Below are 14,587 nucleotides of genomic sequence, written 5' to 3' on the forward strand. Positions count from 1 at the left end.
ATGCCTTCCCCACTGGACTGTGAAATCCTCTAGAAAGGGCCAAGGGTGCTCATGGGACAGAGGGCTGTGGCTGCACCTTCAGACTAGGAGTTTTCAGGGATGTGTCTTCCCTATCTGACTGAGGATGCTCCCAGAGCAGGGAACATATCTCCACCATTAGATTGGATATAGCCCTTCCCCAGATGCCCCATCCTCAATGTGTCCAGGCAGTGACTTTTCCAGGGACAAGGAGTGTCTTTCTCAACCTTGTAACCTTAGGACCCTGCACTAGGCCTGGCCCCAGGTTGGGGCTTCAAGAATCATGGGTGAATAAATAAACCAAAGAACAAACGCAGGCAGGCTGCAGCTTAAACTCTGCAAGCCCACTGACCAGCAGGTGGCATCAAGGAAAGCTGGAGGGGCAGGGAGATTTTATTGGTTATCCTTTTGGAGAGAACAGATTTCTCAAGACCCTCAACCACCCCCAAGACCAGCAGCTGAGAGTCCTGAGGAGGAGGCTGGGTTTGAGAGCTGCTGGGGAGGCCAGAAAAGGAGTTCCTGACCCAGAGCCTGGTACACACCCTTCCCTCCACCTCTCCCTTTGAACCAGTGCCAGGGGCTGGCCTCTGGGCAGGGCTTGGGAAATGACCCATGGGACCAGATGCTAATGACTCCTGTCTAATCCAATACTAGGCCAAGGAAGACAGCATGAAGTGGGTATGAACTGAAGAGGGACACCAAGCTGACCCTTCCTGTGCCTCCCACCTGGTCACCCCCCACCCCCATCTCCCACCTTGAGCCACTGGCACTAATCGTGGGCCCAGGAGAACTGGCACCGTAGACTAGGTGCTGCCATCACTCAGCATTCTGCCTTCAGAAAGAAACAGGGCAGGGGATCAAAAGAGGTCAGGAGGGGAGCCCCCACACACGCCCTGTTCTGGCTTCTGGGCAGTTTGGGTCTCAGTCAGGCGCCAGGTCCAGCTCCCCATCCTTGGCTTCACAATCCCAGCCTTTGTCCCTTGGGTCCAGGCCCGGCTGGCTCTGCACCCGCCCAAGGGCCCCTGGAAACCAGAGCAGCTGGAACCCCACCAAGTATTTTTCCAGACTGGGCCAGAGGCCCTCAAGAGACAGAGACTAAGCAAAGGGAGGGGAGTTCATTCATCCATTTGTTCATTCATTCCTTTCTCGGACAAATAACATTTATTGAACATCCACAGTGGCAAGCACTGTGCTAGAGGACAAGTGCTAGGGGATTTAGTGGTCGGCCCAGTGCAGACCCACGCCCTCACCCATCTTATTTTCTGGATGCAAATATATACCAACAAAACCTCTCTTTCCCTGTGTGGGGGCTGGGTTTAGAGTATGGGACCGAGAAGAGTGCTTGGGGGTGGGGAGAGTGAGGATGCTACTGACTAAGGCCTATCTAATCCCGGGCCTCTGCCCCTCCAAGGCAGCTGGGAGATGCTGGAGAACAGGTCACTCAGGGCTCCACCCACACACTGCTGTTGGTCACCCGAGCCCCGAACCAGCCCTTCCAGTAGACGCAGTCCTGTCCCCCGTGCTCGAAGCGGACGAAGCGGACGCCGGGCCCATAGTCGGTGAAGGTATGGGAGATCTGGAGGTGGGGAGTTGGGAGAGGGTCAGACTCAGAGCCCTGGGGCCTCCCCCAGCCACCCTGCCCTGGCGCCCTGACCCTCCTCTAGCCCCCTGGACTTTTCAGCGCAGCATCCCTCCTCCGGGTCTGTCTGACGGTCCAGGCTAGCCCCGCCCACAACCCCCGTGGGCAGGGTTTCCATGATCCCCGCCCCTCGCGTCTAGGCCCCGCCCGCCGCCCTCCGGCCTCCGAGCTCACCTCAATCCAGCCACCGTCGTCGCTGTCCGCCGGCACTGCCACCTGCCCACTGTTGAACTCGGCCAGCACGTCCTCGTGCTCCGACAGCAGCTTCACCGTGAGCTCGTACAGGCAGCCGGCGTCTCTGCGGCCCGAGTACCTACCCCGTGGGAGGGAGCGAGCGCCCGGGGCAGGCTTCAGCCCTGCTGAGCCGGTACTCTGGGCCCAGCTCTTAACGGAAATTAACCCTGCCGGTCGGTACTACCAATGACCCCATTTTACAGATAAGGAAACCGAGGCCGGAGAGAGAAAATGACTCGCTCAAGGTCTAAACCCAAGAACTAAATCCCAGATGAGCCAGACCGAACCTTGGGACCAAAACTTCTTGTTTGGATCTCAGATATTGAAAAACAAAACCAAAAAAAGCTCGTCAACATTTAAAACTCAAGAGGGGAGGCGGATTTCCACCTTCTCCTGAAAGCCCGTGGCCCATGTGGTCGCAGCCTCTAGAGTTGGGAGGCAGGGGTCCCTGAAGCGGGGTAGCCGGTTCCAGTTGGCCCTTGACCCCACTCCCCTAGCCCCCCGGCCGCTCACCAGTCCTTCACCACGATGGCCGGTTGAGTGGTGTCCAGTAGCTCCTCCCAGTAGCCCTCAGCCTGCAGATCAATGATCTGCGCTTTGCGACACCACCTGGGAGACTGGGGGTTAGAATGGAGTGGAGACTCCTTCCCTCCCCTTCCCATCCGTCCCCCTTCTCCTTACTCAAAGGAGGAGGCGAAGTACTTCTTGACTCTCTCATCGTGGATGAATTCCACCCCACAGTCCCCGGGCAGCTCCTCCACTCTCCAGCCGTCCCCACCGTGCTCCACGTCGCACCAGCCCTCCAGGTCCTCTGTAGGAACACGACAGCCCCACGCTGGCCACCCAGTCCCTGAGAGGGTGTGGGGGGACTAGTTCTTGCCCCCATCGTGGGGGGAGGGCGAACGTGGTCCTTGAACGTTGGGCAGAGGGTGGTGAAGGTAAACGGTGAGCGCTTCCTGTTTTTCCCCCGGATTGTCTCAAGCTCTCCGGAGGGTCTTCCGCGGAACCTGTCTTGTCCCAGTTCCCCGGGGATGGAAGGATCCCCAGGGAGAGCGGACCCCTCCTCCAAAACCTAACCCAGGGAACAGGACAGAAAGATGATACTACAGTATGTATTGGGGTTACTCTGTGCTGGGCACAGCGCCAAGCACTTTATCTCATCTACCGCTCAAAGCAGGCTGGCTTTGTTACGGCCCATTGTATACAAGAGGAAGCTGAGCTCCCAAGGCCAGGGTGACAGGGCGCGACCCCTCACCTTCCCCGCACGGGTTCCTCAGCAGGTTGCGCCGCCTCTTGCTCAGGAAGTAGAACTGCTGCCAGTGGTCGCGCTCGTCCTCAGGGCCGTCCTGGGACACCAGCCCCTCCTGCTGGCACTTGAGCAGCCACAGGGGGGCGCCGTCCACCAGCTCCTTCCACCGCAGGCACACCAGACGGCAGGCCTGCACCAGCTGGGCGGCCGGCAGCTCGGCCAGCACACGCAGCAGCAGCGGCTCGGGCAGCTCGTCCAGGTACGCCGCCTCCTCCTCCCCCTCGTCCTCTGGCCGCTCCTCCCCGCCGCTCACCTCCTCCGCGCACGCCTCCTCCTGCTGCTCCTCCGGGCTTGCCTCCTCCGGCTGGCCCATGCTCTCTGAGGGTGGGAGGGGCGGGGGTGCGGCTGAGACTCCCCGCGACTGTTCCCCGCCGCGCCCCACAACCTCTATGTGAAGGGCATCGCCTCCACCCAAGCTCCAACAGTCCGCAACTGGGGCCGGATTCCGTGATCAGAGAGTAGGGCCTTGTGGAGGAAGTTCAGGGGACCAGGGCCACCGACCAGCCCCAGGTCTGAAGAGTGGCCTCAGACGACTGTTTCCCCTGCAGGGCCACTACACCACATACCTGAGCCGAGAGCAATAACTGATGGTACTTCTGACACATGGAAGTCCCTTATTCCTTTGAACCGCCCTCTGAGATCTCTGCTCCAGTCACCTCCTCGAAGGAGCCCTCCTGGACCTCCCTTATTACAAAGTCCTCTCACCTCACCATTGGGAGTTCTGTCCTTCCTAGCTTTTATCCAAGGATGTGATGGTTTATAAACACCTTTCTTTGGACTAGACTGAGGGAATGAGGCCAAGAACAGGGTCTGGGCAAGTCACTGCTTCACCCTCAGTGCCTGGTATCGGACACCCTCCCCTGCCCACTGTCAGCAGCTATTGTCTATTGGGCCGGGTTTTCCTGATGGTTCAAACAGTTAAAATCTGTCTGCAATGCAGGAGACCTGGATTCAATTCCTGGGTTGGGAAGATCCCCTGGAGAAAGGAATGGCTACCTATTCTAGTATTCTTGCTTGGAGAATCCCATGGACTGAGGAGCCTTGAAGGCTACAGTCCATTGGGTTGCAGAGTTCGATGTGACTGAGCGACTGACACTACCAAGAGTTAGGCCCTATTTCATTCTAAGCATTTTAATTGTATTTACTCTTTAAATCTTCACAGCATCTCTTCAAGGTTGTTGGTATTATTGTCTCATTCCGTTGATGAGGAAACTGAGGCACTGAAAGGTGAAACCACCCAGGATCACACAGCAAATGAGTGGCTGGAACCTGGATTTGAACCCTAGGCAATGGGGCTTCCAAGGTGATGCTAGTGGTAAAGAACCCGCCTGCTAAAGCAGGAGATACAAGAGATGTGAGCTCGATCTGTGGGTCAGGAAGATCCCCTGGAGAAGGTCATGGCAACCCACTCCAGTATTCTTGCCTGACGAATCCCATGAACAGAGGAGCCTGGTCACACGGGGTCAAAAAAAATCAGGAATGACTGAGGCAACTGAGCACATCGTCAAGCTCCAGAGCTGCCTTTAACCACCACAGCCTTGAGAAAATGATTCGTGGAGTTGGGAGTTATAATTTTGATTTCACAGGTGAAAATGCTCAGGCTCAGAGGTGTGGAATGACTTGCCAAAGGTCACAATGCTGGTATTCAGGCAGGGGACACAGGGACCTGAGGCCTGAAGGGAAGAAGAAACAGGGGCTTGGGGATGGGGAAGGGAGGCTCCTTAAAAGACAGTGTGTGTGTCAAACAGGGAGGTGTAACACATACTTGGGAAGGAGGGTTTCTTCACTCCTTTTCCTATCCCTGGCCCTCAGCTTCCCTGTCTATAAAATAGGAATAATCCCTGTGCCAAGGCATTCAGACAGTACTGATGATCAGCTCCGCTGAGGAGTAGGCAAGGGCGTTCAAAATTATGAGAGGGACCCATGTCAGGATCTGTGGGCTGAACTGTCTCTTGGATCCTGGCTGGCCTCAGCTGGGCCATCCAAGCCTCGAATAAGCAGATACTGTGTGCCCAGTGTCCCTGGAGACGGTGGGGAGGAGATGGAGCCACTCTGAGTGATGGAGGGGGCCACTGCTCTCAGACCTAGGATCAGGGCGGAGAGGGTTCCCTAAGGGCTGGGCCCTGGAAAGACAAGGCAGTGGCGAAAACAGGCCAGGCACCAAGGGAGGAACAAGCAGGGCCCAGACCCAAGGCTGGGGGTTGCCAGGACCTGGCCAGCCAGCCCTTCATCTCCTCACATGCAGCATTCCCCACCCCCAAACCCCTGTCAGACCCCTGAGAGCCGAATCAGGGTTTACCTCTTCAGAGCCCAGAGCACACAGGGAGTCCTCAGTATATCTTATTCAGTGAATCTTATTAGTTAGCACAGTTCCCTTCATTATTAGCATTTTTTTTTTGCCACATCTTTGTAATATGGGGCTTTACCCACCCCTCTGGCCAGGAGGAAACTGAGGCCCAGAGAGGCTTACTGGCCTCTCCCAAGTCACACCATAGAACAGTGGGAATGGCGGAGAGGAAAATGCCTGCCCTGAAGCCATGTCACCTGCCCATCCTGCTGCCCACAGCTCTCCGGGGAGCTGGGCCCAGTGTCCTCACCTCTCTACCCCTCCCCCTGCCGTGCCCTGCCCTGGCCCTGGTAGACACCTGATGCTCCCCAGAAAGGTGCACCTCGCCCAGTCCCCTCTCCTGGCCCCAGGCCTGGCACTGAAGGCCCCAGATCTGATTACAGGCCCCCCACCCCCTCTGGAGCACATACAACTCCCCACATTGTTGCCTTCAGAAAGTTATCTGGGTCCTGGAAGCTGCCTCCGAGGCTTATTCACTCACTTGGATTGGGCCCTTAAGTACAGGGAATAGCTGGGCCCTGGGAAAAAGCAGGAACCCATTCTGGGTCCTATGAAAGGTATGGTAAGGGGGCCATGGATTGGGAATAAGAGCTGAAGGAGGTAGGATTTTCAGGGCTAGAGGTGGGGGCAGGGCAACTCAGCCACCCTAGTGAGCATCACTGTTACCCATTGTCTCCCCCAAGCAGTGGCCTCTCAGATGGGCCTGATGACAAAGGGGTGAGGGAATCTGGGAGTGGGCAGGTCTTGTTCCCACCCTGACTCAAGAAGCAACCCCTCCAGGCCCAGCGGGAAGTCCTAGAGATGAGGAAGGGGTCTTTGGTGCCAGACAAAATGACTGGGCAGTCTCAAAGGGCTCTAAGCGTTAGCTAGAGCTGATGCCTGAACTCTCTCACCACTGGCCTGGTGCCCACTGGGCATCCAGCCAACCAAATGAGGATAGCCCCTCCAGACAAGGGATCCCAGGAGGAAGGCTTGGATAGGGTGGGGAGAGGCCAGTAACCCCAAGAAATTCGTGGGGATTCAGACAACTCACGGCCTAGAGTTGGCAAATGCAAGAAGCTGATGGAATAAAAAGGCTTGTGGCCTTTTCGATCGCAGATGGGTCCCAGACCCCGGTCCAATCAGACCCTCGGGACGCCGGGAGGAGGAGGGAACGTGGACCACTCCTACGCTATCTGCAGATTAAATGGGACCCAGGAGTCCTCCCTTTGCCTGTCATCTCTCAAGGCCTCTCGCACATCAAGATACCAGACAGAAGGCTGTGCTCCTTAGAGACTGTCTCAGGGGCTCTACTTGGGTGAAAGTTTGCCGCTCCGGGTCTAGGGGGGCCCCCTCGCTTTCTGATGCCCCCTCTCCGTAGCACTCGCCCGCCTGCCCCGGTCACCCCTCCTGGACTGAGTGGGTGGATCCGGTGGCGGCGGCTACCTGGGTCACCGTCTCCGTCCATCGCTGCGGAGGGCGTTCGCGAGAGGAGGAGGACCCGGAGCGCTGTGGGGCTGTCCGAGTCCCGAGGCGGCGGCGGCGGCGAGTCCAGGCGCTGCCCGCGTCTGGGTCGGGTCCCGGCCGGCTGAGCCTTTTAAAGGCCCCTGCCTCCGTCCCCGCCCAGCATTTGGCCCCGCGCCGGGACGCCCCGCAGTCCAGAGCGATCGGCCAGAGGCCGGAGGCTCCTGGTTCCTTGGCGGACCCAGAAGGCTCGAAAAGGTCGGCTTTTGTTTTTGTTTTTTAATGCAGGAGGAGGGGGAGCCCAATTCGGGGCGTCTCCCAGCGCCCTCCTAGGGTGATTGCTCGGAGGAGGCGGTGAGGCGGCGGGTAGAGTCTGGGTCACGCGGAGGGTGCGGGGTGCGCGCCCCAGGCGGAGGGAGAGGGCAGAGGCTCCTCCCCGCACCGCACCGCCCCTCCAGGTAATTTTCCTACATCGGTGAGGGGCGCGTCCCAAGCCTGGTGCTCCCCAAGCGGCGGGGAACGGAGCGGGCGGCGGGGGGCGGGGCCGGGGAGGGGCCTGGTGGGCCGCGGAGGCGGGGCCGCACCCAACGCGACTGTAGGTCCAGGCAGGCTCAGCCCCCGCGGCCAAGCGGGATCGCACAGCGGCGGCCGAGCGCAGGTGACCGATGGGAGTAGGCGCGGGGAGCGCCGGGGCGAGGATGCGGGTTGCGGGGGCCGGGGGCCTCAGCGATTCCGCGCCCCGCCGCAGTGCGCCGAGGGAGGCCCAGCGCGAACAAGGCCCAGGCCGCGGGGTTGCGCGGCGCGGCCTCGGGCGGCGGCGCGGGCGAAAAACCCCAACTAGGATTGCCATCGATGCGCAGGGGTCCAGGCCTAGACTCTGAAAGCCACAAGGAGGGATGGGAAGTCGAAGACGCGCGAGGGCACCTGGGCCTGGAGCCCAGCCACGGGCATGGGGGTGGGGGTATAGGAAAGGCGGCTCGCCCACGCCTACCGCTTCTCCAGTCTCACCCAGGCAGGTCGTTTCCTCCGTGGTCTCGGAAAAGTGCCTTGAGCCCTTTGGACGTCGGTCGGAGACAATGACAACTATGCTTTCCCATCCTCTGTTTTGAGGATGGGAGAGAGAATGAGAAGGTACCAGACAGGCTGCGGGGCTTTGCGTCCGTATTTCCAGGCGAAAGACTGGCCTATTGAAAAAGGCTGGCTCTAGACTCAGAAAGGGCTCAGGCTCCTTTCCGCCGCTCCCGTCTGTGTGGCCTCAGGCAGGTCCCACCTCTTCTGCCTCCGTCGCCTCCCTTAGGGGCTATTGTGAGGTGCCAGTAAAAAAATCAGAGCTCACCTTTTACTGAGCTTCTCCTGAGAGGGGTCCTTGAACCCTTTACAGGAGGTAAGTACTGTTCCTGGCCCCGTTTTACAGAGCAGGAAACTGAGGCTCAGAGAAGCCCGGTGACTTTCCTGAGACACTCAATGGCAGAGCTGGGAGGAGAACCTCCACCACGGGGTGCTGCGAGTACCTGGTCCTCTGGAGGGGGCCAGGTCTGCAGTGTAGCTTGTCAATGCCCACAGGAGAGCCATGGCAGTGGGGAATATCAACGAGCTGCCCGAGAACATCCTGCTCGAGTTGTTCACACATGTGCCTGCCCGCCAGCTGCTGCTGCGCTGCCGCCTGGTCTGCAGTCTCTGGCGCGACCTCATCGACCTCGTGACCCTCTGGAAGCGCAAGTGCCTGCGCGAGGGCTTCATCACCGAGGACTGGGACCAGCCCGTGGCCGACTGGAAGGTCTTCTACTTCCTCCGCAGCCTCCGCAGGAACCTCCTGCATAACCCATGTGCCGAAGGTGGGATGCTGACTGGCTCTGACATGCCCCCAAGCACACACACTGTTGTGATGTCAGCTAACATTCATTAAGCACTTACTATGAGCCAGCCAGGCACTTTAGGGGGCTTAATGCCTTTCATCCTCTCACAGTAATCCTAAGAGGTAGGTGCTGTTAGGCACCCATCTTTCAGATGGGAAAACTGAGGCCAAGAGTGGCATTTCTTATTCTGCTCTTAAGGTTATTTCCCCAGTGACCTTTCTGAGGAGAAGGAATGTTGGCCAGTTGGAACTAATTGTGCCCAGGACATAAGACCCAGAAGTCAGAACCATATTTTCTTGGCCTGGTTCCCAGACTCCAGGATTAAGCCTACTAGGAGTGTCCCAGAGGACAAAGGGGACTTTGCTCACGAAAGAGGGAGAGATCCAATCTTCTTTCCAACACATTCCAACAGCAGGTGAAACATGACTTCTGTGATCATTCAGAGGCCCCCCTTTCCATTGCTGTGTTGTAACTGATTAATTAGACACTGGAATGGGATGAGGACCTCATTCTCCATTATGTGGTCAAACCCTGGAGTGAAATAATAAAACCACCCAAAGCTGTCCAGAGCTTTCAGATGCCTCCTCACTTGACTCCCCAACAGCTATGTTCTTGACCAGCAGTTAACACACCATGCATGGTCCATAGGCCAAATCTGGCCCAGGAACTAAGAAGAATTTCTAAGGTTTTATGCGATAGTCAATATGTAGCCCACAAAACCTGACACTTTGTGGAAAAGGTTTGCCAGTCTCTGTTCCTGACCCCAGTTTACAGAGGATGAAACCAAGGCTGAGAGAGGGAAAGCAGCTTGCATAAGGTCACAGAGTCCAGTATTGGTAGAGCTGGGACTAGATCCAGATCTGCCTGGCGTCAGAGCATTCCCTAACAGAAATTGTCTGGTTATTCCCACTGTCAGGATTCCCAGGAGAAGTCAGTCATGGTGGTGCCTGGCACACCGGATGTGCAGGGTTCCCCAGCTGGGGGCTTGAGGGCAGCTGCTGAAATCCAGGGAGAGATGCTGGGAGCAAGGGGCGCTTGGGCGCTGACCACTAGAGGGCCTCCCTTTGATGTGAACTCTGCTTTCCTGCCAGAGGGGTTTGAATTCTGGAGTCTGGATGTGAATGGAGGTGATGAGTGGAAGGTGGAAGATCTCTCCAAAGACCAGAGGAAGGAATTCCCTAATGACCAGGTCAAGAAATACTTCGTGACTTCTTATTAGTAAGATCCATGGGGTCCGGGCGGGGGGGGGAAGCCCAAGTCATTGCACCTTGAGTCCTCTCCTGCTCTGGGAAGGGCAGTCTTAGCCCTGGAGGGCCCTGGTAGCGAGCCCCAGCCCCTCCCACCCATCCACCCACCCCCAGCACCTGCCTCAAGTCCCAGGTGGTGGATCTCAAGGCCGAAGGGTACTGGGAGGAGCTGATGGACACCACACGGCCAGATATCGAGGTCAAGGACTGGTGAGTGCCTGGGGCGAGGGCTTGGGGTGGGGGGGGGCCTGCCATTCAGGTGCCCCACCCCCACCCTGCCCCCCATCTCCAAGGCCCTGATGGGCCCTCCCTCTGCCTGCAGGTTTGCAGCCAGGCCAGACTGCGGGTCCAAGTACCAGCTGTGTGTTCAGCTCCTGTCATCAGCACATGCACCTCTGGGGACCTTCCAGCCAGACCCAGCAATGATCCAGCAGAAGAGCGATGCCAAGTGGAGGGAGGTGTGTGAATCGGGAAGGGGACCGGGGCACACTGTCCAAGGCTGAGACCACAGTCACACAGGCCTGGGTTCAGACCCCAGTTCCACTGCTTCTGACCTAGGCTTTGGCTGCTCTGATCTCTAAAAGACTTCAATGAAATGATGCTGGGAAAGATATGTTCAAAAAGATTGACTACTACTAATTACTACCAGTTATAACTATTATCTAGGTCAGGGTTCAGTGATCTTTTTTCTTAAAAGGCCAAATACAAATAGTTTAAGCTTTGCAGGCTGTACTGTCTCTGTCTCAACTACTCAGCTCATCAGCTCTGCCATTGTCATGAAAGCAGCTTTAGCAAGTGGGCATGGCTGTGTTCCAACAAAACTTTATTTATAAAACCAGGTAGTGGGCCCCTAGACCACAGTTTCCCAACTCCTGATCTAGACCAGTGCTCTCTGGTAGAACTTTCTACAGTGACAGAAACGGTCTGTCTGCCCTGTCCAGTTTGATAGCCCAGAGCCACACACAACAACTGAAAACTTAGTAAGAGCCAGTTTGTAGTGTAGCTGAGGAACTGAATTTTATCTAATGTTAATTAATTTTAACTTAAATAGCCACATGTGCTTAGTGATGACTGGACATCCTCTGGCAGCTTGCAAAGTTTCCTTCAGTTCCTTTGAGCTGCAGTTAGATAATCCCATGCAGTGGATCCGGCAGGATTTTGCTCCATTTTACAGATGAGGAAATGGAGGCATAGACAAGGGAGGCAGTCTGCCTAAAATCAGAGTAAGGACTCAAATTCCATTCTCCTGACTCTGGGTCAAGCACTAAGACCTCAGCCCATCCTGGCCCCCTCACCCCCTCAGGCAGTGCCACCCTCAGGGTCAACTCCCCTGACCATCTCCTTCCCTCTGCCTGCCCCCCCCCACCAGGTCTCCCACACTTTCTCCAACTATCCGCCCGGCGTCCGCTACATCTGGTTTCAGCACGGTGGCGTGGATACTCACTACTGGGCCGGCTGGTATGGCCCGAGGGTCACCAACAGCAGCATCATCATCGGGCCCCCACTGCCATGACATCCCCGAGCCCCCAGCCACCTAATCCCAACTGAAAAACTGCTGTCAGAGAAGGGCTGGGCTTGGGAAAGGGAGGTGGAGGCCAGGCTCCCCCAGCCTTCCTAGTTCATCTTTGCCCCCAGCTCCTCACTTGCCACTTTGTGGAGCCTCTTTGTTTGTGCAGCCTTCGTATGTTATCGGTAGCTAGCTCTCTGCCAGGGATCTCAGTCTGAATTATGGGGGCCCCGAGGTTAGGGAGGTACAGGTCATTCCCCCAGGCTCCTCCCCTAGTCACCTCTGAGGGAGGGTCTTCAAGCTCTGCTGGTAACCCAGATCTGTGTGTCTACCTTCTCTCCCTGGGCCGTTTTCTCACTGTCTTCTTTGAGGGCCCTCAGAGCAGGGACAGTCAGGACTTCCGGCAAGCCTGTGACTGCCCTATGTAGTACAGATGCTGGGAGGTGACTGTGTAGCTCAGACAGGTCTAGGAGTCGAAGGAGGGTTCTGCTGGCCCATCCTCTGCCCCTTTCTCTACCACCCTCAAACTCTCACTCTGTGCCCCTGCTCAGGGAGGTGGCTTTGGCCCAGAGGCTCAGGCCTGGTCTGAGATAGTCACGCCCAGTGGGGTGGGGTCCTGGCCAGGTCTAGACAGTCTTCACAGTCAGAGAAGCCCCAGAAGCCACACAGGTATTAAGTGGGGGCAAGGCTCCCCAAAAGACCCCCCTGGAATTCTGTGCAGGGTAAGCCAGGGCAGGTGGGGGGGGTGCCAGGACTGGTCCCTGAGAACTGGGATATGTGAACCCTGAATGAGTAAGATAGGGGTTTTCAAGAACCACCTGTCCACCTCCATGCCTAGACCACGCTCTCTGTAGCTTGGAGAGCATTCCAGGCCCCCACCCTACCCTCAGAACTACCATTCCCAGGACCTCCCAACCCTGTCTGCCCACGTTCCCGCCTCTCCCTCCTGCTGGAAAGAGAGTGGTGCTCTGGTCCTACCTCTGCTGCATGTGGCCAAATAAAAGGTATTCCCAGCCCAACATGTGCCCTGTGTTTTCGGGGGGGAAATGGCAAACTTCATGGGAGGTCCTGCCTCTGGCCTGCAGAAGGTGCAACTTGTATGGCTCTGTCCAAAGTACACAGAGGGGTTGACATTTTGGGAGCCAGACTTCGAAGAATGAGGGTCCTGGGACAGACTGCTGGAAGAGCTGCAGACCCCCACACCCCACCAGCCCTCCAGTACTGCTGGCTTCCTCTGGAGGCCTGGCCACCAGATGGGGGGTGAGGCGTGAAGGTTTCTTGGGCAGCTCTTGCCTACAACTCTTGCTGGGTCAGCAGTACCACCACAGACACTACTTACTGCTGTTTTTTTCACTGCCCAGAGCTTTACTGACATTGGATGAAGCCTAAGAATTTATAGTGGCTCAGCTGGTCAAGAATCCGCCTGCAATGCAAGAGACCTGGGTTTGAACCCTGGGTTGGGAAGATTCCCTTGGAGAAGCGAAAGGCTACCCACTCCAGTATTCTGGCCTGGAGAATTCCATGGACTGTATAGTCCATGGGGTCACAGAGTCAGACACGACTGAGTGACTTTCACTTTCAAGAATTTATAAACGTGCCTGGCACACAGTAGGTGCTCAATAAGTGCTGTTAAGTTGCATTATCTTCACTCAACAGTTAGCTAGATTAGGGCCTCAACCAGGGCAGGGACTGTTACTGACCAGGGTTCTTGCTTGCCCTCCTTATCAACAGAAATTGATAAGATGCCAGATAAGAAGTTCAAGTAAGCCTTTATTGGGACCTCCACTAGAGTAGGAGGGAAAGAAATCAAGTAACAGGTTTCCTTGCTCCCTGGCTAGCTAAAGGAGTGCAGGGGCAGGAGCAGGGGTCGGGGTGGGGGGACTCAGCTTGGTGAGCCGGTTCCTTACACAGGGTGAGGGTAGGGTTGTTAGGGCTGTGTTCTAGGGCTTGGGCTGGAGGGATGGCCTAGGTAGTTTGCCCACCCCTTTGGTGGTGATGTGTGCAAGGGGGCATCTGTAGTATTTGCTTTTGCTCCCAGCTCTTCAGAAGTGACAACGGGGTTTTTGGTCTTTTGTATCTAGTCCATAACTTACCCCAACTTAGTGTGCAGAGAGTTATTTTCAGTCTCTTACAGTTTCTATTTTGTTGCTCAAGGGGACTTCTAAGCAGGTGCAAGCCCTGCAGCAAAGAGTCTCTGGTCTCACCCAGCCTGTCTCAGAAACACCACCCACTTAACTGTACGGCAAGTCAGCAAAGGACACTCTGTCTTGGAGGAGACACAGCCCTGAGTTAACAGCCTGGCCTGGGTCAGGCACCCCTGGGCAGTGCATGGCCTTTACGACCCTTTGTGATTACCTGAAGTGTTGTTCTTCAGTTGCCCAGTCATGTCCAACTCTTTTGAGACCCTATGGACTGCAGCGCCTAGGCTCCTCTGTCCATGGGATTTCCCAGGCAAGAATATTGGAGTGGGTTGCCATGCCCTCCTTCAGGAGATCTTCCCAACCCAGGATCTAACCCGGGTCTCCTGCTCGGCAGGAGGATTCTTTACCACTGAGCCACCTGGGAAGCCCCTGAAGTAGGTGCTTTCTAATTATTTATTGTATAGTGAAAGTGAAAGTCGCTCAGTCGTGTCCGACTCTTTGCGACCCCATGGACTATACAGTCCATGGAATTCTCTAGACCAGAATACTGGAGCGGCTAGCCTTTCCCTTCTCCAGGGGATCTTCCCAACCCAGGGATCAAACCCAGGTCTCCCGCATTGCAGGCGGATTCTTTACCAGCTGAACAAGGGAAGCCCTGAATAGAGAAAGGAATTAACTTAATCCTAACAAAAAAACACAGAGCGGATGTTACCTTTGAGTTAATTGAGGGCTGCCCGAGAGATGGTAGGAGCCAAGCTCAAGGCCAGAGTTTCAGCAGTCTCCCTCCAGACCCACTTCGCTCCCGAGGTCCAGGGATCCCGGGTAGATATCTAAGGAGTGGCCCCA

At 56.5% G+C, this 14,587-nt stretch overlaps 2 protein-coding genes across 20 annotated transcripts; one reads left to right on the top strand and one right to left on the bottom strand.

Moving 5' to 3' along the window:
* Positions 1–1,166: 1,166 nt before the first annotated feature.
* On the bottom strand, positions 1,167–14,584 carry FBXO2 (F-box protein 2). 5 transcript variants are annotated; one of them, XM_081491358.1, is made up of 7 exons: positions 8,502–8,821; positions 7,999–8,290; positions 3,147–3,518; positions 2,573–2,702; positions 2,405–2,500; positions 1,832–1,970; positions 1,167–1,594 (listed from the first exon to the last, which is right to left on the bottom strand). In XM_081491358.1, exons 3-7 carry the CDS (start codon positions 3,511–3,513, stop codon positions 1,460–1,462), a joined length of 867 nt encoding a protein of 288 aa, XP_081347484.1. In that variant the 5' UTR covers positions 3,514–3,518; positions 7,999–8,290; positions 8,502–8,821; the 3' UTR covers positions 1,167–1,459. The 5 variants fall into 5 exon arrangements, with proteins under 5 accessions (XP_081347484.1, XP_081347483.1, XP_081347482.1 ...); XM_081491357.1 differs by lacking the exons at positions 7,999–8,290; positions 8,502–8,821 and adding exons at positions 4,346–4,531; positions 6,029–6,177; XM_081491356.1 differs by lacking the exons at positions 7,999–8,290; positions 8,502–8,821 and adding an exon at positions 14,454–14,584.
* On the top strand, positions 3,172–12,619 carry FBXO44 (F-box protein 44). 15 transcript variants are annotated; one of them, XM_081491360.1, is made up of 7 exons: positions 7,557–7,648; positions 7,993–8,121; positions 8,554–8,825; positions 9,938–10,064; positions 10,208–10,303; positions 10,416–10,551; positions 11,463–12,619. In XM_081491360.1, the coding sequence occupies exons 2-7, from the start codon at positions 8,102–8,104 to the stop codon at positions 11,604–11,606; spliced, it is 795 nt and encodes a 264-aa protein (XP_081347486.1). In that variant the 5' UTR covers positions 7,557–7,648; positions 7,993–8,101; the 3' UTR covers positions 11,607–12,619. The 15 variants fall into 15 exon arrangements, with proteins under 15 accessions (XP_081347489.1, XP_081347500.1, XP_081347490.1 ...); XM_081491367.1 differs by having other exon boundaries at positions 9,938–10,035; positions 10,221–10,303; XM_081491363.1 differs by lacking the exons at positions 7,557–7,648; positions 7,993–8,121 and adding an exon at positions 3,172–3,399.
* Positions 14,585–14,587: the final 3 nt, after the last annotated feature.

The sequence above is a fragment of the Giraffa tippelskirchi genome, chromosome 5 (assembly GCF_054371585.1).
Source record: "Giraffa tippelskirchi isolate mGirTip1 chromosome 5, T2T-mGirTip1v1.2.pri, whole genome shotgun sequence".
In the NCBI taxonomy this organism is placed as follows: Eukaryota; Metazoa; Chordata; class Mammalia; order Artiodactyla; family Giraffidae; genus Giraffa; species Giraffa tippelskirchi.